The sequence below is a fragment of the Notechis scutatus genome, chromosome 1, assembly GCF_049901735.1.
Source record: "Notechis scutatus isolate UNSWTSFEM ecotype Mainland chromosome 1, rNotScu1.2, whole genome shotgun sequence".
NCBI lineage: Eukaryota > Metazoa > Chordata > Lepidosauria > Squamata > Elapidae > Notechis > Notechis scutatus.
In genome coordinates, this window is record NC_142009.1 from 167737180 (window position 1) to 167759782 (window position 22603).

General features: G+C 44.0%; 1 protein-coding gene across 5 annotated transcripts in view; it reads right to left on the reverse strand.

The window, feature by feature from the left end:
* The window catches only part of PIKFYVE (phosphoinositide kinase, FYVE-type zinc finger containing), a 116476-nt gene that overhangs the window by 73168 nt on the left and 20705 nt on the right, over nucleotides 1-22603 (reverse strand). For 3 of the 5 annotated variants that reach the window (XM_087949420.1, XM_087949421.1, XM_026673177.2), the window contains exons 4-8: nucleotides 16383-16498; nucleotides 15006-15177; nucleotides 14064-14271; nucleotides 6770-6859; nucleotides 764-899 (exon numbers count right to left, since the gene is read on the reverse strand). In XM_087949420.1, coding sequence (XP_087805546.1) covers nucleotides 764-899; nucleotides 6770-6859; nucleotides 14064-14271; nucleotides 15006-15177; nucleotides 16383-16498 — 722 coding nt within the window. Of the gene's footprint in view, nucleotides 1-692; nucleotides 900-6769; nucleotides 6860-14063; nucleotides 14272-15005; nucleotides 15178-16382; nucleotides 16499-17566; nucleotides 17617-22603 lie in introns of those variants that run through there. The other 2 variants (XM_087949422.1, XM_087949423.1) reach the window with 2 other exon arrangements.

Here is a 22603-nt window from a genome sequence, read left to right on the forward strand (position 1 = left end):
TAGAAGGCACTATAACACATTGCATATCATATTAGTAAATATATCTTCTAACACTAACATGTTTGAGGGAGTTCAGAAATGGAGTTCCCTGCAACATCAAACATTGACCTGCACAAGAAACAGAACATCCAAGGTGAATCCATTAAGTAGGGCAGTATACAAATGATTGCACAGACAAATCAATCAATCAATCAATCAATCACAAGTTACAAAATTCAGAGTTGCGTCAACAAAAGCAATTGCAAGCCATGAGAAATATCAAGTCATATATCTCTTATGACTGTTTCATTATTGAAATAATACTTCATGCAAAAGCTCCTATGTATTGGACTATGTACTCGTGAAAAAGAAAATACCATACCAAGAACTAAGAATTGCACAAGCAATGCCCATACATGTTGCTTATTTCTTCCCTTGCAAAGGGGATTCAGAATTGCATAGCTATGTTTTTAGGCCTACCTAAATATATGCTCTTAAAAATAAGGCTTTTATTTTTTCTAACTAATGCTAATTGTCTTGTGGTGAAAGACCATACACTTTCTTCACAAGTGAAAATAGTTTTTCAAACTTTAAGATTATAATGATATAAAATGACATAATCTGCATATCCTTTGAGGAAAAGTGAGGTGCCAAGAAGTAATGCAAAACACAAGAGGACAATATAAAACAGGTAAACTTAAGAAGTCAAGTACCACAAACAGCAGTAAGATGTTACTTATTTCTGTTGCAAGGATGCAAGATACAAGAAAAGCTTGGCTTGTACCAGAAGAAGTTTGCGTTCATCCTCACTGGTCTCCTTCATGTAGGTTCGATTAGTTTGTGGGCTGACGGATGTCTCATAGGAAGGCACCATGGGAGACCCCGATCGATCCAGAGACAGGTTAGTTATGCTAGCTGATCTGGTGGGTGGAACAAAACAATGCTTGTAATCTTCAGATCACTCCAGCTGTACTTTAAAATTAACGTTTAACAGAACAGGGCAAAACTTCACCAAATGAAACACACCGAACACAGGAACTTTTTAAAAGGCTAGAAACTAATTTTTGCCATATAAATTGCTCATTTCTTGATTTCCCAAATGATAAGAATTAAGCTGCTTGATTTAGTCTATGTGGCTTCATGCTGCCAAACCTCAGTACAGGTAGTCCTTGACTTTTGACCACGATTGAGCCCCAAATTTTCCTTAGCTTCAAATCATATAGAAAACAATCAGAACTGAATTCTGATCTTCAATCTAGAAAGCATATTTCACCTTGAACTCCCTGTAATCCCTGCTTTATTAATACTAAGTCTTCAAATAGAGGGGCTGAGATTTGAATGTACAAAGGTCAGGAAAATAAGCATCAATATCCACATCCCTATACATGGTGTTCTTGCTGATCCCCTTCTTTTAATAAATAGTTGACAAAACCACACCTTCTCTCAAATTAGGAAATGCTGGCTACCTGGTTCAAATGAAGGGATTTTTTCTGGCTTGATCTTACAAGGATAGACATTACAGAAATTACAGACAATGCAATATGTTTTGGATAAATCTCAGCATATTGACAAGAAACCAGGAAGCAAAAGAACAAAGTGCAAGGCAGGAGGCTATTGCATATCTTTGAGCATAAGCAATTTTTTCCTCAACTGTCCATAATTACTCTTGCTATTAATAATGAGATAAATACCCCATCAGACAATTGATTAGCTTAAGATATCATTAAAATTAAAGATATCATTAAAATTAAAACTTTTATTTTTTGTACTTCACAGAGAATAAACCAAGCATACTGTCCTTAAAGAAAGCAGTGGGCATACCAAAAGTAGACAAAGAAAATACAACAGCTTCAAAGCAATTACTAATTTTTTAATGTTAAATATCTTTCTATCAGATCAGCCATTTTAAAATCTGTTTCCATTCATCTGGACTAGGAAACAAATGGGTATGAAACATTTTACCAGCTTTATGAAAACTGCTGAAGGGAACAGCAGAGCATATTGTGGAAACCTTTTTCTCAAATGGTCTGTGCTTCAAGAAATGCCAGCCAGAATAGCTGTGTTAGTTCACAGCTATTTTTTTCTTCACACATAAAATGGAATCTCAAATGATATATCCAACAGGTGCCTTGCTGTGGGGAGATAATGCCTCCTCCAACTTTACTTTCTTTGTACTTTGCCATTTTACATTCTTTGTTTCCTAAACAGTTCATTTCTAAATTGCTGCAAAAACTACATCTCTCTCACACTCAGAACAATGAATGAGAAAGACTTAGAAATAAGCATGCATGCAACTTGACTCTGAGCATGCAGAGGTCTGTAGGTTGAGCAACTTTACCTGGAAAGTAAATAACTGTAATATATTAAAGGAATAACACCTACATAAAAAGTTCTCCTGCTGCAAAGCAGTGTTCTAGTCTTTATCCAAAGAGTGTTTCTGAGGTCTGTATGTGATTTATTTTGGGGGGGCAGGATTTTTGGGAAGCACACCCACATCATTCCCAAAAAGACAGCTAAGACCATCCTAAAAGCTAGAAGAGCCAATGGAAATCAAGCTCATCAATTTGTTTTCTGGCAAATTTGTCTTTGTGAATGGCCTTACTTACCATAGCAGCCATTCTGTAAGAGCCACACACTTTCAGAATTCCAAATGTGCCCATTAGCTCCAAAGAGGCTGGTGATCCTTATCCTAGCTTGTTCTCTTTCTAACAATGCATTTCTAATTACATCCACTACTTTTATATTTATAGCTATTTAAATTGACTGAGAAGTGATTCTTGCAGAGAACATTCAGTTTCTGAAATTATTTATAAGATACTGATATTTACCAACTACAAGTAATTTGCTTACAGTAAATTCTCTCAAACTGTTGCATCCTTTTCAAAGACTTGCAATATACACTTTCCATTCAGTTATAGACAACTTAAATTTGATATACATGTATTCTGTCAAATAACCATGCTTTGTCTTTGACAAGAGCTCCTGAGGGATTCTGCCTAAGGAAGCAATATTTTGAAAATTACTTGTATTAATGTTGGCCAGGATAATGCTTTCACTATATAAAGAGAACATCTCTACAATCCAAATAAATTGAGAATATGGAAGGGAGGGAAACAGAAAGTTTAGTATGAGTGGGAAGATTTTATACTCTTCCCTAGGCACGTTTTCTGTCTTCAAATTGTGATGTAAGATTTACATCAAATGTAATAAGAAATATAAAAAGAATGAAAATCAAATAGGAAGTTTTAAAACAAAACTGATAAATAAGACATAGCAATCATTATAACTATATCTCTATTATACTAATTAGGTCTGCATGATATTGTGCTATAAAGAGAGCAAAAATCAATACAGAATGACTCTACTCTTGTCAATCAACTGTTCTCTATGGCACATAGCTAGAACTACAAATATAATTCCCATCCTACTGCTGACATATAGTAATTCATCAAAGCACTACTATCCCAGCTCAAGTGAAGTATTATACTCTCATAAGTATACACACCCTTTGCAATATAGCCAATAAGAATCAATGAGATCATATGATGAACCCATTCTAGTATTTCAGTGTCATAAAGGTCTTTAGAACACCATGAATCCAGAGCAAATGTGATGATGGCAGAAACAAACAACAGGGGGAGGGAAAATGTGTTATTTTGCTTATCCGTAAGTTGATTCATGATTTGGGTATCTAAGAATGGCTATAATTTTGAAAATAATTTATGAATGTTTAACATTTAGAAACTAGAAGTAGAATTTAATGGAATAAAATCAATAGTAGTAGAATGATAAAATTGATTTTTAAATATCTTATGGATTAATTACCGTGTTTCCCCAAAATATGACCTAGCCCAAAAATAAGTCCTAGCCAGATATTTTTGGGGCAGTCCTAATATAAGTTCTATTCCAAAAAAATAAGCCCTAGTGAAGTGTTTTATTGTGGCCAGCATAGGAGGCAGCCCTTTCCTTCCCTGGTCACTTGATGGCTGCTCAGTCCCTTAATCGCAGCCTGTAGATCAGCTGAGCCAGTGAGGGGTGGGAGTTCTCCAGGAACCTAGAGATGTTTTCAATGTTTCCAAGGCATTGCTAACCCTAGACCTGCCCACAACACCAGGCAACATCGCAGCCAAGGGCCACTCTCTTCCACAGCTCACGTTGTGATTCTGCAGCAGGTGCAGACCATGGTTTGCACTCCGCCAGGCCTGGAGCTTGGGTGTTGCTCAGGCTGCTGCTAAGATGAGGCAGAAAGCCATGTGGTCTGTCAGAATCGGCTCCCCGCTCCCCGGCAAGTAATTCTGGAAGATTGTGGGAAGTGTATACTTCTGGTAGAAGCAAAGCGCAGCCTGTCCCTTTCAAGCCATCAAATGTCACGTAAGAAAAGGGCAACTGGCAGGAAAATCCCCCTCCCCATTTTCCTGCCAATCACCAAAAAGTTTCCATTCCAAGCCTTCAGTGTTCTACTCCTGGGATATGCATCTGCTGGGCTTGAGAAAAGAGCAATAGGCAGGAAAATCCCCCTCCCAATTTCCTGCTGATCATCCTTTTCTCAAGCAACATGTGCTTATCTATCATAAGCACAATTTTCCAGAATTGCCTGCAAATCCTGTTACTGTGAGAGGCTGAACGCTGCTTGTGTGTATGTGTGTGTGTGTGTGTGTGTGAGAGAGAGAGAGAGAGAGAGAGAGAGAGAGAGAGAGAGATGGATGAAGAGGAAACCCTTTCAAACAGCACTGCCTGTAATTTTTGTTACTCCCCTCCACCACTTCTTTCTTTCTTTCTTTCTTTTCTTTCTTTCTTTCTTTCTTTCTTTCTTTCTTTCTTTCTTTCTTTCTTTCTTTCTTTCTTTCTTTCTTTCTTTCTTTCTTTCTTTCTTTCTTTCTTTCTTTCTTTCTTTCTTTCTTTCTTTCTTTCTTTCTTCTTTCTTTCCTTTCTTTCTTTCTTTCTTTTTCTTTCTTTCTTTCTTTCTTTCTCTCTCTCTCTCTCTCTCTCTCTCTCTCTCTCTCTCTCACACACACACACACACACACACACACACACAATTGCTTTAAAGGGACAGGTTGCATTTTGCTTCTACTGTAAATACACGCTTCCCACAATCTTCCAGAATTGCCTGTCAATCGCCCAAAAATTGACTGTCAATTTTCTCAAACAGCAGCAGCCAGGTAGAGGGGGTGGGGGAGGGGGGAGAGCCAATTCCGACGGGCCACATGACTTTCTGCCTCATTGTAGCCTGAGCAACACTCGAGCTCCAGGCCTGGCAGAGCGCAAACTGTGGTCACCACCTGCTCCAGAGCCACAAGGTGAGCTGTGGAAGAGAGTGACCCTTGGCTGCGAGCTTGACTGGTGCCAAGGGCAGGGCCGGGGCTAGCAAGAGTATGCCGGAAACATCTCCAAGCACCTAGTGGATCACAACGTGACTGGAAGCCCGAATCGGCGGGATACGATGGCAATCTTTTTGGAGCGAGAGGAAAGGGAGAGAAGAGTTGCGAGGCGTAATTTGCAGGAGGAAGTGGGTGACCCACGGCAGGGAGCCCAAGGAAGAAGGGCTGGTAGGCAACGGAGAGCGTCCCGTAGCTCCGGAAGCAGCCTAGAGATGCGCCCGGGAAGAGGCGCAGATGCTGCCTTGTAGTCCCCAAACCAACTCCAAACGCGAACGTGTTCCAAACGTGAAGCCGGTCGCTAAAGAGCCAGAAAGCAGCAAGGGCGCCAGGTGGAAAGGACAGGGTCACGATCACACGGAGATGCCCAGAGAGCAGAGCGCACATAACTAAAGGCGGGGCACGCAGTTGGTTTGGGGACTACAAGGCAGCATCTGCGCCTCTTCCCGGGCGCGCCTCTAGGCTGCTTCCGGAGCTACGGACGCTCTCTGTTGCCTACCGCCCTTCTTCCTTGGGCTCCCTGCCGTGGGTACACCCACTTCCTCCTGCAAATTACGCCGCAACTCTTCTCTCCCTTTCCTCTCGCTCCAAAAAGATCGCCATCGTATCCCGCCGATTCGGGCTTCCAACCACGTTGTGATCCACTAGTGAGGTTGCCATCTCGGATGGAGGCATCGCAGTCTCCCTCTCTTGCTCGCTCTGAACTTCGCGACCAAAATAAAGATCGCCGCCGCCATGTTTGAGCTGCCACTTCCGCGCTTGGAGCTCCAAATGGCGGTACTCCAAACACGGAAGCGGCAGCTCCAAACGTGGCAGCGGAATGGGCAGAAGGGAAAGCAACAGCGGCGGGTGCCAAAGGTGTCTGCAGCAAAGGTGTTTGGTGGGAGTAGGGAGCTCTCCACACTTCGCCATGATCGCCCGTTAGGAGCGGCTGGTGGCGAGGAATTCCTGCCCGCTGGGCGCTCCTAACAGCAAGTCTCCCGCCCTTCCCCCTTATTTTGCATATTTTAAGATAGGCCTAAATTTGGGGGGAGGGGCTTAATTTGATTTTATGCCCCAAAAACATGCTGGGCCTTCCTATTGGTGGAGGCCGTATTGTTGGAGAAACACGGTATTTCTTTGGGTGTCACCTCAGGAAGTCTGTTTTTGAAAAGAAATGATGGCGAGGCCAGACTGATAGACTTATGCTCAAACAATAAACCTTATTATAATACACTGTATTGGAACTAACAGAAGACAAAAGGTCTGCACTCTCTCATGCAGACACTTTCATCAAGATATACAGTTATTCCAATATTGTACTAATGTGTTTTTAATTCAGGGATGCTGTTGTTTATTTGCACAGAGTCAGCAGTACACTGCTTCAAAGCATACTATTTAGTATGAGGGTGACCTCTATTTGTATCATTTACCTATTCCGTGCAGGAGACTTTCCTGTTTCCTCCTGAACTGATCCAAGACGTGTTGATAAGGCAGAGGATGAAGAATCTGGGTGAATCAAGCTGCAAGTTAAGGATATTACATTTAAGCATCAGTTAGCACTGCATTAGAGAAGTTAAAAAGACTAATGGCACAGGCTGAAGAAGCAAGTCATTCTGTGCCCCCCCCCCCCAAATGAAGGAAGGGGTGTTGCTGTTGTTGTTAAGTCGAGGATTATCTGTATTTCAGAATTCATGGGTATGACATTTTATAGCTATTAATACCATTTATTGGAAAACTGTGTGTGGAGGGGGGAACTTTGGTACTTTTGGAAAAGGAGGTAAGGCACCACACTATATAAAATCTTTTGCCAAGAAACTGAGCAACAGTGACGCTGCAAGGCAAAGAAGTCTCTACAGGTAGTCCTCACTTAATAACCCTAATTAGTTCTTGCAAATCTTGACACTAAATTATGCAATCGTTAAGTGAAATGTCACATGACCTCCTGCTTAGAGACTGCAGTTGTGGCAATCCCACTTGCTGCTGACTGAAATCCACATGGTCTTTAAGCAAGGACCCAGGCAAATCCAAGCCAGTTTTGAAAGAAGGTAGAGGACTGCCTCCACTTTAGGAGACGAGTCGGAGCCTTGTTTCCCACCAGCCTTCTTTCACAAAAGGACCCAGCTGGTATACAAAAGAAAGCCAGCATAAAAGAAAGAGCTGGCTATGCTTGCACAAAAGGCAGCCCTCTGACTTGTGCACAAAAGGCTGACATGAAATAATAAGGTGCGAAAGAATGGGCATTGGTAAATTTACCTGTGAACGCCCTTTCTATCTATGCTGCGAGAGAGCCCAGGATGGATAGACTCCTTCTTATGACGTCATTAAGCTGGGTCTGTACTTGTATATATAAAAAGCCAGCCCCGGGAGAATCCCCAGCTTTGGCGAAGATACTTGACAGACTGAAGAAATGTCTCTGAAAGCAAACAATCCAATATATTAACATGCCTTACCATCTCCAGACGAACCAAGGGAAGGGCTGGGCTCTCTCGCAGCATAGATAGAAAGGGCGTTCACAGGTAAATTTACCAACGCCCATTCTCCTCCATGCTGCAACGAGAGCCCAGGATGGGACATACCACAGCTTGCATGTCCACGGGCGGGTCCTCATCTGGCCAATCACTCCGACGGTGGAACCACTCGCTGAAGAACCCGTCTGCCGAAGGCCGCCGTTGCCGAGGCAAAGGAATCCAGACGGTAGTGTCTGATGAAGGGAGACGGGGATGTCCACGTGGCCGCTCTGCAAATCTCTTCCAAGGATGCCTGGGTGGCCCAGGCGGCTAAAGTGGCCTTACTTCTGGTAGAGTGCGCCATTAGACCACAGGGTACTGGAGGAACCACCGCTTTGTAGGCTTGTGCGATGCACGTCCTGACCCACCTGCTAATAGTAGGGGAAGAGGCCTTGCTCCCCAAGTGAGAAGGGGAAAAGGAGACAAACATGGCTTCTGTCTTTCTAAAAGGGGAAGTGCGCTTGATGTAAATTCTAAGAGCCCTTCTGACATCTAGAATATGCCACTTGTGCTCGAAGTCATGGTGAGGAAGGGGACAGAAGTCAGGTAACACAATGTCTTGGGACCGGTGGAACCAAGTGTTAACCTTTGGGATAAAGGAGGGGTCCAGACGAAGAACAATCCTATCATTGTGAAAGCTGCAAAGATCCTGCCTGATAGAAAGGGCAGCCAGTTCTGACACCCTTCTGCCGAAGTGATAGAAACGAGGAAAACTACCTTTAGAGTTAGGAATTGGAGAGACACTGTTCTAAGGGGTTCAAAGGGGGGCTTCGTAAGGGCATTAAGAACCAAGTGAAGGTCCCATGAAGGATACCTGTGCACCACAGGAGGGTGTAGGTTGGAAGCCCCTTTCAAATATCTCCTGACCAAGGGCTGATGGGATAAGGAAGGAAGCGAACCCCATGAAAGAACTGAGGAGAGAGCCGCTCGCTACCTGGCGACGTAAGGTATTGGGGGCTAAACCTTTCTCCAAGCCATCCTGAAGGAATCTAAGAACCTCTGCCAACTGGGCTGAGGAAGGAGAGAGACCCTCCTTGAGGCACCATTGGGAGAAAACCCTCCAGGTGGCATCATAGAGACGCCTCGTAGAAGGTTTGCGAGACGCCTGGATGGTGAGGATAACTCCCTCTGGGAGATTAGCCTCCCTTAGCCGCTGCTGCTCAAGCGCCACACGGTCAGCTTGATCCACTGGGGCTCCGGATGGATCAGGGCCCCTTGGTGCTGGGAGATGAGATGGGCCGGGATCCTCCAAGGGGAAGCCACAGACTGGTTGACCAGGTCCGCAAACCAGGGCCTCCTTGGCCAATAGGCTGCCAGGAGAATTAGCTCTGTTCGTTCCACCAACAGCTTCCGTATGACCACCGGAATGATGGGAAGAGGGGGAAAGGCATAGAGGAGACCCATGGGCCATTTGCAATGAAGAGCATTGGTCCCCTCCGCTCCCTGGCAAGGAAACCTGGTGAAGAATCTGTTGACTTGGGCATTTTGAGGAGTGGAGAAGAGATCCACTTCCGGAGTTCCGAATCTGAGGGAAAGATCCCTGAATAGGGACGGAGGAATGGACCATTCTGCCTGGTCGACTAAACTCCTGCTCAGCCAGTCAATTTGGGAATTGTCAACTCCAGAAATGTGATTCGCTGAGATCGACAGCAGGTGTTTCTCTGCCCATAACCCCAAACGTTCTGCCTCCCTCATAAATGCCTTGGATCTTGTTCCCCCCCTGTCTGTTGACGTGTGCCTTTGCAGTCATATTGTCCATCAACATGAGAACATGGGAACCGGTCACCGAAGCTCTGAAATGCTTGAGAGCCAGAGAGATAGCTCTGAGCTATAACCAATTTATGAGATGGGTGCTGTCTGATCTGGACCAAACCCCTTGAGCTATCTGACCCTCTATATGGGAGCCCCAACCCAGAAGGCTGGCATCTGTGGTGATTACTAGCCTGTCTGGTTTCTTGAATTGGAGCCCCTTCCAGAGGGACGGGGAGAGCCACCAATTGAGGGACCGCCGGGGATGTTGAGAAAGCAGAACCTTGATTGATGAGTGGCTGGTTCCTGCTCGTTGAAAGGGGAGCAGCGACAATTGGAGCGATTGGGAGTGAAGCTGTGCCCACGGGACGATGCCAATACAGGAGACCATCTTCACCAGTAGTTTGGACAGCAGCAACAGGGGAAGAGTCTGTTGTTGTTGAATCTGGCTGATGATCTCTGCAAGGCTTTTTCCACGATCTGGAAACAGGAAAACCTGTAGATGACTGCTCCCAAATGTTGCAATTTGGTTGTGGGAGAGAGCTGGCTCTTTTTGGTGTTGATCGAAAACCTGTGGCTTTCGAGGCAAGACTTAATTTGTAAGTCCTGATGGGCCGAGTGGATGGAGGACAGTATCAACATGTTGTCCAAGTAGCATTGGTTCCTCACTGGAACAGAGTGAAGCCACCAATGCTGCTAGAATCTTTGTGAAGACCCTTGGAGCCGATGAGAGGCCGAAGGGAAGGGCTCGATACCGGAAGTGGGCATTCTGGTAACAGAAACAGAGAAACTGACGATGATGAAGCCAAATGGGGATGTGGAGGTAAGCCTCCGTGAGATCAATGGAAGAGAGGAGGTTGCCCTCCCGAACGCTCTCTAAGATAGAATGCAGTGTCTGCATTTTAAATCACCTGTATTTGACAAATTGATTGAGAAATTTGAGGCCAAGGATGGCTCGCCAATCCCCCCCCGAGGCTTTGGGAACAATGAAAAGATGAGAGTAAAATCCACGTCCCTGTGGGAAGGTGGGAACTGGTTGAATAGCCCTTATGTTGAGTAGGTGTTGAATGGCCGAATTCATAAGGGCTCTTTTTGAAGTGAAATGGGACAAATCAAAAAAATTTCTGGGGGTGATGATAGAAATCCCAATTGTAGCCCTGACCTAACACTGTTGAATACTTAGGCATCCGTCATTGACTCCTCCCATTTGGAGGCAAAGAAGCTTAAGCTACCTCCGATGGGTGGGGAGAACGAGGTATTACTTAGAGCGACGGAAGGCACAACCGCCTCCCGAAAGGGCCGTTTACCAGCAGAAGGTTGTTGTCTGCCAGGTGGTTCTTGACATTGATCTTGGCATTGAAAATACACCCTCTGTGGCCGAGGAAAGCGGGAGGTGGACTCTGCCCGAAAGGCAGGTGGGCGATAAGGAGCTGGGCGATAGTCAGCTTTTTTCCCCAAGGACAAAATAATTTTACGTTTATCTCTGGTCTTGATGAGATACGGCTCTAGAGCCTCGCCAAAAAGCTTGTCTCCTGCACAGGGGGCAGAGGCCAGCTTCCATTTGCGGTGTGACTCTGACTGCCAATTTCGGAGTCAGAGAAGCCTTCTTGCCGCCACCAAAGATGCCATGGCCCTTGATGCAAATTTGGCGGAATTGAGGGTGGCATCCGCAGTGAATTCCGCCGCTGCTATAATTTAGTTAAGGTCCTGATGAGACCTGAGGTCAGAGGCAGGCAATCGGTCCTGCAGTTGGTGCAGCCACCATAGAGATGCCCTCGTGAAAAACGATGCAGCGGTCGAAGCCCGAACAGTCCATGCAGCTGCTTGGTGGTTGCGCTTGAGTCTGTTCGGAATGCTTGTCCTCTGGTTTAAGGACATCCTCTGGCTCTGTGGGAGTGCCAGAAGAGGAGAATGATGCCACAACCAGAGTGTCTACAAAGGGCACTGCAAGGGCGTTGGCTAGGGATGTGCTGACATTGTAGAACCGCTTGTCCAAAGATGATGGATGAGGACCTGCCAAAGGGGAAGCGCACTGTTCCTTGACCATGTTGAGAAACAAAAGGGGAGAAGGCAAAACCTCCGTGTGTACTACTGGCTTGGAGAAGAACGAGTCTCCTTGCCTGGAGGGTTCCCCTTGTGACGCAGGTGCTGCTTCCTCAGGTGACAGTTGGCAGTGACCAGGGCCTTGCTAAGTAAGGGTTTAAAGAGGGCTAGTTTAAAGACTAATGCAGAGGAGGGCTGATCTGGACGAGAGTCTTCTTCCTCTGAAAGATTTCTCCCTCTTTGCACTCTGAACGAGAGGAGCAACTGTGTTCAGATGGGGAGGCACCCTCTTCCCCTTCATACTCCTCCCATTCTGCTTGTGAAGAATGGACCCTGAGGTCTTGGGGTCTGTGGAAATCTCGTCGTGGAGGTAAGGAAGCCATAGACTGAGAAGGAGAAGGGCCTGAACCCTTTCCAGAGGATGAAGAATCTGTTGAAAACCTTCAGCCAATCCCTGTCTAATGGCTAAGGAAACAACATCTTGGATCTCCCTGGGCCTGTTATCAAAGGTAGTGGAGGGCCGAAGGCCAGCTGCAGTGGGAGTGAAGGTGGCTTCTGGACTGATCTGGGAGGCCTGAACTCTGGAGGGAAGAGAGGGGGCATAGGGCCCAGAGGTTTGCTGGAAATATGGCCCAGACCTGCTGAAATCCTGAGGATCTAGTTGTTCATCAAATGCCTCAGGGGACCAGACCGGGGGGGTGGGGGGTGGGTTTCCAAAGGCTCCATGAACAACTTCCCCTCCCCTGGGGGGGCTTCTCTGGAAACCCTGATGTTCAGCTGGCTGGGAAGCCTGTTGCAGTTGCCATCTCATTTGTTGAATAGTCTTGTTAAATTGTTTCTCTAGAGCTGCATGTCTGCATTTCTCTGCCTTCAACTCAGCCTGAGTTGTCTTCTTAGGGGCTAGAGCCTTAGCTCTGATTTTTGCAGCCACTTCCCTCTGAGCAGTACGTTGTCTGCATCTTTTCCTTTTAGTAGGTTGGAGGGCATGTTCCACTGGGGGGGAAAGCTCTGTATGAGCACTGTCCTGATCCATTTTAAAATAAGCAAGGCTCAAGCATTGAGGGAATGACTCTCAAAAGTGCTTAAGGATGGCAGAGGGTGGAATTGGGTCTTTGGAGCCCTGAAAATGGCCGCCAGGCCACCTAAAATGGCTGCTCACCTCGTGTCTGAAGAGACTGCACTCCAAGATGGCCGCTGCTCGTCGATGGCTCATAGAAGTGAATTTCGCTCCTTAGGCTATTGCGAGCCCTGAGCAATCAGATTAGCCAGAGGAGGAAGAGACTGCCTCCCACACGATCAGCTGGCTAGCTCTGTTATCAGTTTGCCGATCAGTTTTACGATCGGACAAACTGCGGCTATGGGGAAGGTCTCAGACGCTTCCTTGCTTGCCTAGCAGCGCTTGGGAAAACATTTATCCCAACGTTGCAGGAGAACGGAGCCCCGCTCTCCTGAAGTTACAGCTGCCCGGATCCCCGGGAGCTGATTGAAGCAAGGTAGCTTCTGTAGAAAATCACTGAATAAAACGCTAACGCTTTCAGAGATACAGCTTGTGACTTAAAGAAGCTGAGTCAAAGATTTTCCCAGGGGCTGGCTTTTTATATACAAGTACAGACTCAGCTTAATGATGTCATAAGAAGGAGTCTACCCATCCTGGGCTCTCACTACAGCATGGAGGAGAAGGCACTGGCTGATAGTGGCACACTGTGCCATAGCACACACATTTGTTTCCTGTGCCTGTCCACAGCAGCTGCCTCTAACTCTCACTCACCAGCCCACAGGACATTTCCACAACTCCTCCCCTAGATGTGACCAGAATGATAAGCCTAACAGAGGGAGACAAGGTCATCTGGGGGGAGTAGTGGCGGGAGGGTGGTTGTAAATAGGGCGGGCCCAAATTTTGTTCACATGACCACAGGGGCACTGCAATAGCTGTATTTCATGGACCATTTTTTCAGTGCTGTTGTAACTTTGAAAAGATAGATGCTGAGTGATGACTACCCATATATGGTCATAGACCTCTTCCAATTTTCAGTGCAACAACATGATAAATATGCTGGTGGATAATACAGTTCTGTGTTGTTGAAAAATAGAATTTTCAACTCCAAGGAATGAAAGTAACAGAACTGATGTCTCAGGCTACAAGATGGTGGTCTGTGACAGTATTTTATTGATGAGAAATGTCTACACTGGATCACAGAAAAGTCATTGGTGGATGACTGAAATATGACCAATTTTCAATATGATAATATAGGAATTGCATACTATTGACAGAGGACACAGCATCCTGAAATAATGTTCAAGTGCATAGCTAAAGAATGCAAAACTGATAACTAAAGTTGTCCAAAGAATTTTTTCTAATTGGGGGTTATAAAATTAGTGTAAAATTGAACAAAGAACAGATTTTCTAAACATGTAAATATTATACCTTTGCCAGGCAATATCTTCCTCCAGGAAAATATTACGACTAGCTTTTCTGCTACCTACAGGAGTACGGGGTTCCCCAGGATCCAATACAGATAAACAGCTTGATGAATCAGATAAAGCGCTCAAGTCTTCCCCAATGGTGTTACCTTCTGTGGAGTGCGCATAGCTTAAGGCTATTTTGCGACAATAAGTGCAGGCTCTCAGATCACCTATGAGAAATAGAAGAGATTGCTTTTTAATTTTATTTTAAAAATTGTGACATGAAAAACAGGTAGTTCCTACTGTATTGGCCTTATTTCAAATGTAGAATAATTTTTTATCATGCCTTGTACCCATCCATTTGTATCAAGAACCTAAAGTAAACATTGAGATCAATACCACTACACAGAATGTGAGCTAGATTTTGAACAGAAAGCATATACAGCATGCACCAGGGTCTGCAATACATACAAGAGCTGAAGACAACCTAGTAAAACATGTTTCATAGCAAAAGGACAACCTCAACTCCACCCACATGCCATGCTAATCTTTAACCAAAGTGTTGCAATTAGAATGTTGGCTTCAGCACATGGAACTTCAGTTCACCTGGCCTTTCCATACTTGCAACCCATTCTTCAACCCAGTAAAATTACTTGGAAGAACAGCTGCAGGTCAAGAAAGAAAATGGATGACTATCCTGACAATTTCTGGAAAGTGTCATTGTGTTTAGAGAAACCAGGAATGGCAAGGCATGATATGGTTGTATATCCATGGGTTCACTGCAAAAATCTTCCTAGTATTCAGCTGGTGGTAGTATGGATATTACTGCTCATGAATTCTTACTAGCTGTTTCACCCATTATGTTTTGCATCAATATGAAATTCACCCTCACCCACCAATTCCAGCAGAAGGATCATTTCTTCATTTTCTCAAAAGCTAGATGCTTGATTACATTTCATCTTACCTGTGTAACCCATAAATTTTCCAGGGATTTCCTGGTTACAACATCGGCTACAGAAAATTTGCCCACATAACCGACAGTGATGTCTGCGTCTAAAAGTAGTGAATTTTTCACTACAGTCGTAACACTCTTTACACTGGCTATCTGGCATCCAGTATTGTTTGAGGTCACTGTCCTATGGAAGAAATTTGCTGTTTAGTCAAGGAAACAGTTTCACAGTGTTCTTTCTATTTCTGAATGTATACCATGAGATCTCACAAATCCAAAATTAAATTAGAATACTGATTTACAGATTGAATAGAGTTGAAGTATGAAACTCAAATTAGATTCAGAATATGACCATATGCAAGCTTGTTTATAAGGTATCAAAATTCTCCAATCTTCATAGTTGCTATAAAATTGATAATGGAGAATTACTATATTTTTCTCTCCATAAGATGCTCCTGACCATAAGAGGCACCCAGGTTTTGAGGAGGAAAACAAGAAAAAAAAATCTGCCTCTGCCACCCTTGCAGCAAACAGCAAATAGTCTGGTCAGCTTTAGCACGTTATTGTAGCCCCAGCACATAGCTCGTCAGGGGTCCGCTCCATTGTGCCCACCACCAGTCAGCTAAGCAACAGTTGGATCCCAGTGTCCCCCGCCGTAGCTCTGCCGATCAGTGGGCTGGTCGACCAGAAACGCCACTATTGCTGCCTCCACTGGGGAATGCTGGAGCCTTCGCGGCCAAGCAGCTGGTTGACGATTGGATCAGCCTCCCAGAATACCGCCAATCAGCTGTTCCAGGTGACGGGGATCGCTGCCGCCATTTGCTGTTGCTGCCGCCACACCAACCCAGGTATGGCAAACCTCCAGAGTGGGTTTGACACTGTAAAAGGACTCTGCCGCCGTGGCCCAGTCTGTGGTGCAATATTTGCTCCATAAGACACACAGACATTTCCACCCACTTTTTTTTTGGGGGGGGGGGGGAGTGCATCTTATGGAGCGAAAAATATGGTAATACATTTGTACTGCTCCTCTTTTAAAAAGCTATGCCCTGCACAGTTTACCCAAGCCAAACGTTTTCACTTATGTAATGCTCTCAATTTAATCATTAAGCAGTAGGATTTGATTTAGAGAAAAGAAAATTTTCCAACTCACACATGAGAAGGAAACCTAATATATCACACTGGAAAGGTATGAAAACTGATTTGCTATTATTGTCAATATTAGCAGACAGCCCTTACGCCATTGCTTGAAAATATATTTAGTAGTAGCAGAGTTCCATAATTCCCTATACAAATTCTAAGTACAAAATGGGATTTTATTAAAAAAAACAGAACACAACACAGAACTGATTTCAGGATTACTCAAAAACTATTAAAGCAGGCATAAAGCAATACCTGACTTTTTCCTTCCATGATTTCTTTGAGGCGTTTTAAAACTGTACTGAGGCTTCTAAGTTGAACAGCTGTCCTAGGATCATGACCACTGAGAGGAGGATCTTTTCTTCGATTGTCTGGAAGCAAAAGACAATAATAGTTGCCATGTGAGATCCTGGTTCTCAATGAACGGACAATGAACGTAAATCCCTTTCCCTTCATGTTATATACAGAAACTTTAACTTCAGTTCTCTCTTTTTCAAACTAAGATCAAGGCAGTGGTTGACTTCCTGAATTTGAATATCTTTCCTGTAATCCAGAGTATCTTATCCAAAGCCAAGTTTTGTGAAAAATAGTCATTTTCAATTATAGCCAATTTTCAAATAGCCAATTCAATCATCTTTAAATAAATAAGAGACAAACCGATAAAAAGCATTTGTCAGTTCAAAGAAAAGTTGTATGTTATAAAATTGGCACATTTATTTATTTCAAAGAAACCTGGATTGATTCAACAGACCTCACTTCCAGAAAATGCAATTCAGAAACAACATTTGGTTTCAACCATGAATATTTCAGATTTACAAAAAAAATAAAGTCGTCTTCAAGTTGAGCTTGACCCCAACTGACTCCATGCAGCTCCATTCTCACAGCAACAATACAGATGCAGCCATTTCCTTCTTAGAGGATTTTTTTTCACCTTATCCACAGCCCTGGGCTTTCCTTATTTTAATTAAGGACTGAGATACCTTGAATAATTACAAGTCTATTTGGGTTCTTTCCCAAAATAACAATAAAAATCTGAGGAACAAAAGGCAAATGAGATTCCCAATTTGAAACCAAGTTATTAAACAAAAAATATATGTGCTGTAGATACAGAACTAGTATTAATATCCCAAATATTACAATCTGTATTGATAGGTGTTTAGAAATTTATGATCCATTGATTGATTATGTGCCATTATGAACATCAAAACCTTAGATCTTAGATCAACCAGCCAGCCACATATTAACAGCGACACCAGCATATTACAGGAGAAAGATTTTGTGCATTTTATCAAAGTTCCTTAATGACAATGATCTTCCTATTCTATGTCTATTCTATATGGATACAGATTCCCTAGTTTTGCAAGCCTCCTTTTCTTTGTTGCATTTCCCCATTAAGAACTCTTTCATATTTAAAAAGAAAAGTGCCTCAAGTTTCTTACCAATTCCATAGTTCTCCATTAGTCAAGCATTTTGTTTTGTTCTCTTGTACAGCAGAACAAACATGGCTCTGCTGAATGCACTGCTTTATATACCGCTCATGTTATGTGGAATGCTGGCAGCACAGCCAAAAAACAGGCACAATAACTGTTGCTGTATAATGGCCAGGCTCCCAACTTTGGAAGAGCAAGAAACAAGGTTTGTCTTTGTAAGCTGTGCCAGAGGTGTTACTAACAGCCATCTCCAGCTAGAATCTATTTGCCAGCCAAGTCCTGAGGAAAAGCATGGTGCCACTTCTCTGGCTGATAATGGGTGATTTCTGTCAACATTCCTAAATTGCATTGCTACACCTTCCAGTGTGGTAATTTAAATTTCTTAGGCTTTTCAGTTTTGAGTGAAATTTATGACAGAACAAACATCAAAATCAAGGTCTATGTAAGGAACAACTACATTGTACCTTGAAGAAGAACTACCAGTACCTACTCAACAGGTGCTATAACAGGTGCTTGTTTTATTATGAATGTCACTTTCCAGAGTTTTATTAAAAGATCAAAAGACTAGTTAATGAAAATAATGCAAACACTATATAAGTAATGTATAAAATATTGTAATAAGCTAAAACCACACAGACAGCACTATAGGATCAAGACTATATCTAAAAGTTTGGCAAATATAAAGGATTTTCTGCCGTTAAAATTATATGATAGACAAACTGGGATATCACTAAAGCAGCCATCTCTGGGTTTTAGGACTGTGCAATGCTTTAGATTCAATTTTAAAAAATGTGTTGGAGCTTGTATGGGAACATACTTAAAGTTGTTGGCAACTCCATACTATATGTCTTTTGCCAGGATTGTGCTGCAGTTGTGGAGAGACCCCTGTACAATCCAGAAATCACAACTGCTCTCAGTTCCTGAGAGGTAAATCTGCCCATGTGCTGAGATAATGAAGAAATGTTTTTAGTGTTTTTTATTCTGAACTAGCTCTATACCCATGCTTCGCTGCAAAACTATGTGATTGGCCTTGGTTTTTGAGGAGGAAAATAAGGGAAAAAATTGTGCCTCTGCCTATCAGCATCCAATGGTATTCATCTGGCTAGCGTCCTGTTAGTGTGTGAGAGAGTTGAGGGCTGTTTGGAAACTGAAGCAGTATTTGCTGTGTGAGCAAGGAGACAGCAAGGAGCCTGGGTGTGGCTTAGCTCAACTGTTCTGTACTAAAGCTGGCTGCTGCTGTGAAACTAAAACTGAAACTGAAATTCCTCTCCTCTGCTTGTGTTTTGCATTTGGAACAGATTTCTTTTCAGGTGGGGAGGGGGAGTAGAACTCCGTACCATCAGAGCATGTGAATAATAATATATGAAATGCTAATGCTCTCATAGTCATTTCGAAAAATCCTTTCTTAGTGAGAACCTAGAAGCCAAAAGGAATATACGTGCCAAATTTCAAGTTTGTAGGCTTTACAGTTCTGGAGATTTTGTGATGATGCATGAGTGTAATTTCACTTTTATATATAGATAAGACTAGATGAGATAAGATAAGATAAGATAAGATAAGATAAGATAAGATAAGATAAAATAAGATAAAATAAGATAAGAAGATAAAGATCGACTAACTGCAGCTACCGTTCCTCATCTATCTTTCCTTTTACATAGTACAATGTTAGTATAGGGTTAGTAATCCAGTTACTGCTGACCTGCAATCACATTGTACGCTCAGATCTCTAATACAAAGGAATCTGGAAGCAAAAAGAGAGAGTGTGCTTACAGAGCACCATGTTATGCATATACAACATTTTTTCACCATGAACCAACAAAGCAGGAAACTCTGGCTTTTGCCCAAAATGTAGAACACAAAGGCCAGACTGAGGGCTTATGAAATCTCTTATAAATCTGCTAAATCAGGCCCCACATGATAGAGCATGTCCTAGAGAGTCCCCTGAACAAAAGCTTTAATATTAAAACAGCACAAACTCTTTATTCTTGCTAGAAGCATTTAGCAACAGAAGAATGCACATTAATCAGAACTACATTTTATTTATTTAACAAACTTATGTAGCCACCAGTATAGGCAAATAGGAATTTTGACAGGTGAACAAAACCATTTGACAAAAAACAAACAAGCAAACAATATTGAGGCCCTAGTAAAACTTGTACCAATTAATCATACTGTGCCAGTTCCACCAACATCCTGATCCCAGTGCTTGGGGGAAATCTTTTCTGCTTTCCATAAGGCTAAAAGAGTCAGTACCATCTGTATTGGGTTGGGGTGGAGGAGGCTGTTCCATAAACAGGTGCCACAACAGAGAAGGAATGATTCTGATTATGAGACCTGCCAAGCAACGATATTTCACTGAAGAGACTTGGAGTACACTCACTCTGCCAAATCTACTGGGATGGATAAAGCAAAAATTGTATGATTCTGGATTAGTACTATGTATGATCTGTACCACTGTAATTTATAAATAACGTATGCCTTTGCATTATATTTGAATTAAGGCACATTATAATGTGTTGCATGTGTTCAGCAAATCATAAAGCAGTGACTTACTACATTGTATGAACTCAGCTTATCACAGCAGACATCTCTCTATAGCAAAGGGACTGAAATTTGCCAAACGTAACTTAAACCATCATCAGAGGAGAAGAAACTCTTCAGGTAATTAATGGTCATAATAATCTTTTATCCTTCATATGAATGGAAAACCTAACTGCTAATGTGATTATTTTGAAAGTTGTACGATACCTTGGATAAAAACTGAGCTTCATGGACCTTGGTAAGGTAGCTGAAATGATAAAAACAATTTCACACCCTTCTCTCAGCTGTCCTTGAAGGGCACTACAGGAAAATTCCCTATCCTGAGAGACAATGCCCCTGTGACTCTGGACACACAGAAACCACAGTGCGTGTGCTCCTCCATGCCTCTATAGAGATATTCATACTGAAACTCATGTCACCAATGCTATATAAATACCCAGATAATTTTGTACCTCCTTGCTGCTTACAGATACTAATCCTGGTACAATACACAATGCTGCCAGGTTTTCCACAGCAGCAATTAAAATCCATCAAAAGATGACCTGTGTGCCTCAAACCAGTTTTTAATTTGTATCAAAGCACAACGATATGTTGTCGGATGGTATTAGATGAATTCCAATCATAGAGCCCAAAGAATAACAAACAGTCTATATGTTTCTTTGTCATTTTTTCCAACCACATGCGAATTTTAGTCCAATATTTCTAGCATCCTCACAAGTCCACCATATATGGTAATATGAGCCAGGGGTCTGATGACATTTCCAGCATTTTTCAGATTTGTTCTTGAACATTCTTGCTATTCTTGTCGGTGGAAGGTGCCACCTGTAAAACATCTTATACAAATTTTCTTTATAAGCTGTTGACATTGTCATTTTATAATTTTGAGACCACAATTTTTGCCATTTCTCTAGATCAATCCCATATCCAAAATTCTTTCCCCAAGCAATCATAGTTTCTTTAACTTGTTCTTCCTCTAATTTAATTTCCAATAAATAACCATATAGTTTTTTAATCACCTTTTCATCAGTACCTGTCAAAATCTTATCTAAATCAGTCAATTTATCATAAAATCCCTCTGTCTTAAAATCTTCATCATACCTTGAATGTATTTGCGCATATGAAAACCAGTTCATCTTTATACCTTGTTCCTCTAAATTTTGCATTGATTTAAGTTCACCCTTTTCATCCAGTATTTCCCCATATCTAACTGTTTGTTCCTTCTTATATATTATAGGATAAGAAAATGCTTCAATGGTCTATAACCAAACTGGAATTTTCAAATAACATTGTCTTTTAATCTTCTCCCAATTTAACCACAAAGACTCCCTTATATGATGTCTTCTAAAATAACCCTGTGTTTTAGTTCCCTTATACCAGGGGTGGGCAAACTACGGCCCGCGGGCCACATCCGACCCGTTGGTCTTTTTAATCCGGCCCGCCAAAGATTGGTCCGTATGTAACCGCGGCCACTTTTCGGCTGCTTTCAGATGCGTCGAGGCGGTTGAGGCGGAGGGCGGGCGGCGGAGAGCGAGCAGGGCGCCTAGCGGGCTTGTCAGGCGGAGCAGGAAACGGGGGCAGGAGCCCGGCGGAGCGAAGAGAGCTGAAACCTGTTGAGGTCTCGCCGCAGTCCCTTCGTGGGGAGAGAAGCCGCCGAGCCGGGAGGAGCGCGGGATGCTGCTGGCTCGCCTCCCCGCCCCTCCGTCGTGACTGCGGGAGAAGGATCCCCGAGCGCTGCCCTTGCGGCTGCCACCGATGGAGCCCCACTTGATTTCGCCTGAGCTGCGTTTGATTTGGAAGAGGGCGCGGGAGGCGGCGCCAAAGGAGCGCTCTGAGGTTCGGCCAACTGCCCGCTGAGCAGCTCCGGGCTCCCCACCGCGGCTGGCAGACCTTGGGGCTGCGCTCCGGAACCCAGCGCCACGGGATGGCGAAGCCGAGCAGCGGGAAGAGGTGCGGCGAAGCTGCAGCGGCCGGCTCAGATCTCTTGGTCCTGGGAATCCCCTCCACCGAGGCTCAGGCACCTCGGTGGAGGGGGATTCCCGGGACCAAGAGATCTGAGCCGGCCGCTGCACGCTTCGACACGCCTCTTCCCGCCGCTCGGCTCAGGCGGAGCCCCGAGCACCGCCGGCGGCGAGGAGCACAAGAAGCGCAATGGGGCCACGGGAAGAGCTGCGCCCCAAGGAGCGACTGACGGCCGGAGCGGCCAGGACTGGCAGTGGCGGCGAGGGCCCGACCTGCGTGGGGGGGGGCCTGGGGCGGTTTTCTCCCGCGCCTGGCTTCGGAGCGGCCCGCCGTGCGCTCTTGGGCATCTGGCTCGCTGCGCCCTGGGCGCGCCTTTCCCTCACCTCTCAGCCAGCAGCAGCAGCAGCTCCGCTGCCACCGCCTCCTTCCTCCCCTAATGCCCGCTGTTGTGATGCGTATTCCTGTAGACCCGAGCACCAGCAGGCGCTTCACACCTCCCTCCACGCATGGCCTTCCCCTGCAGTAAGATGGGAGAGAACAGCGGCG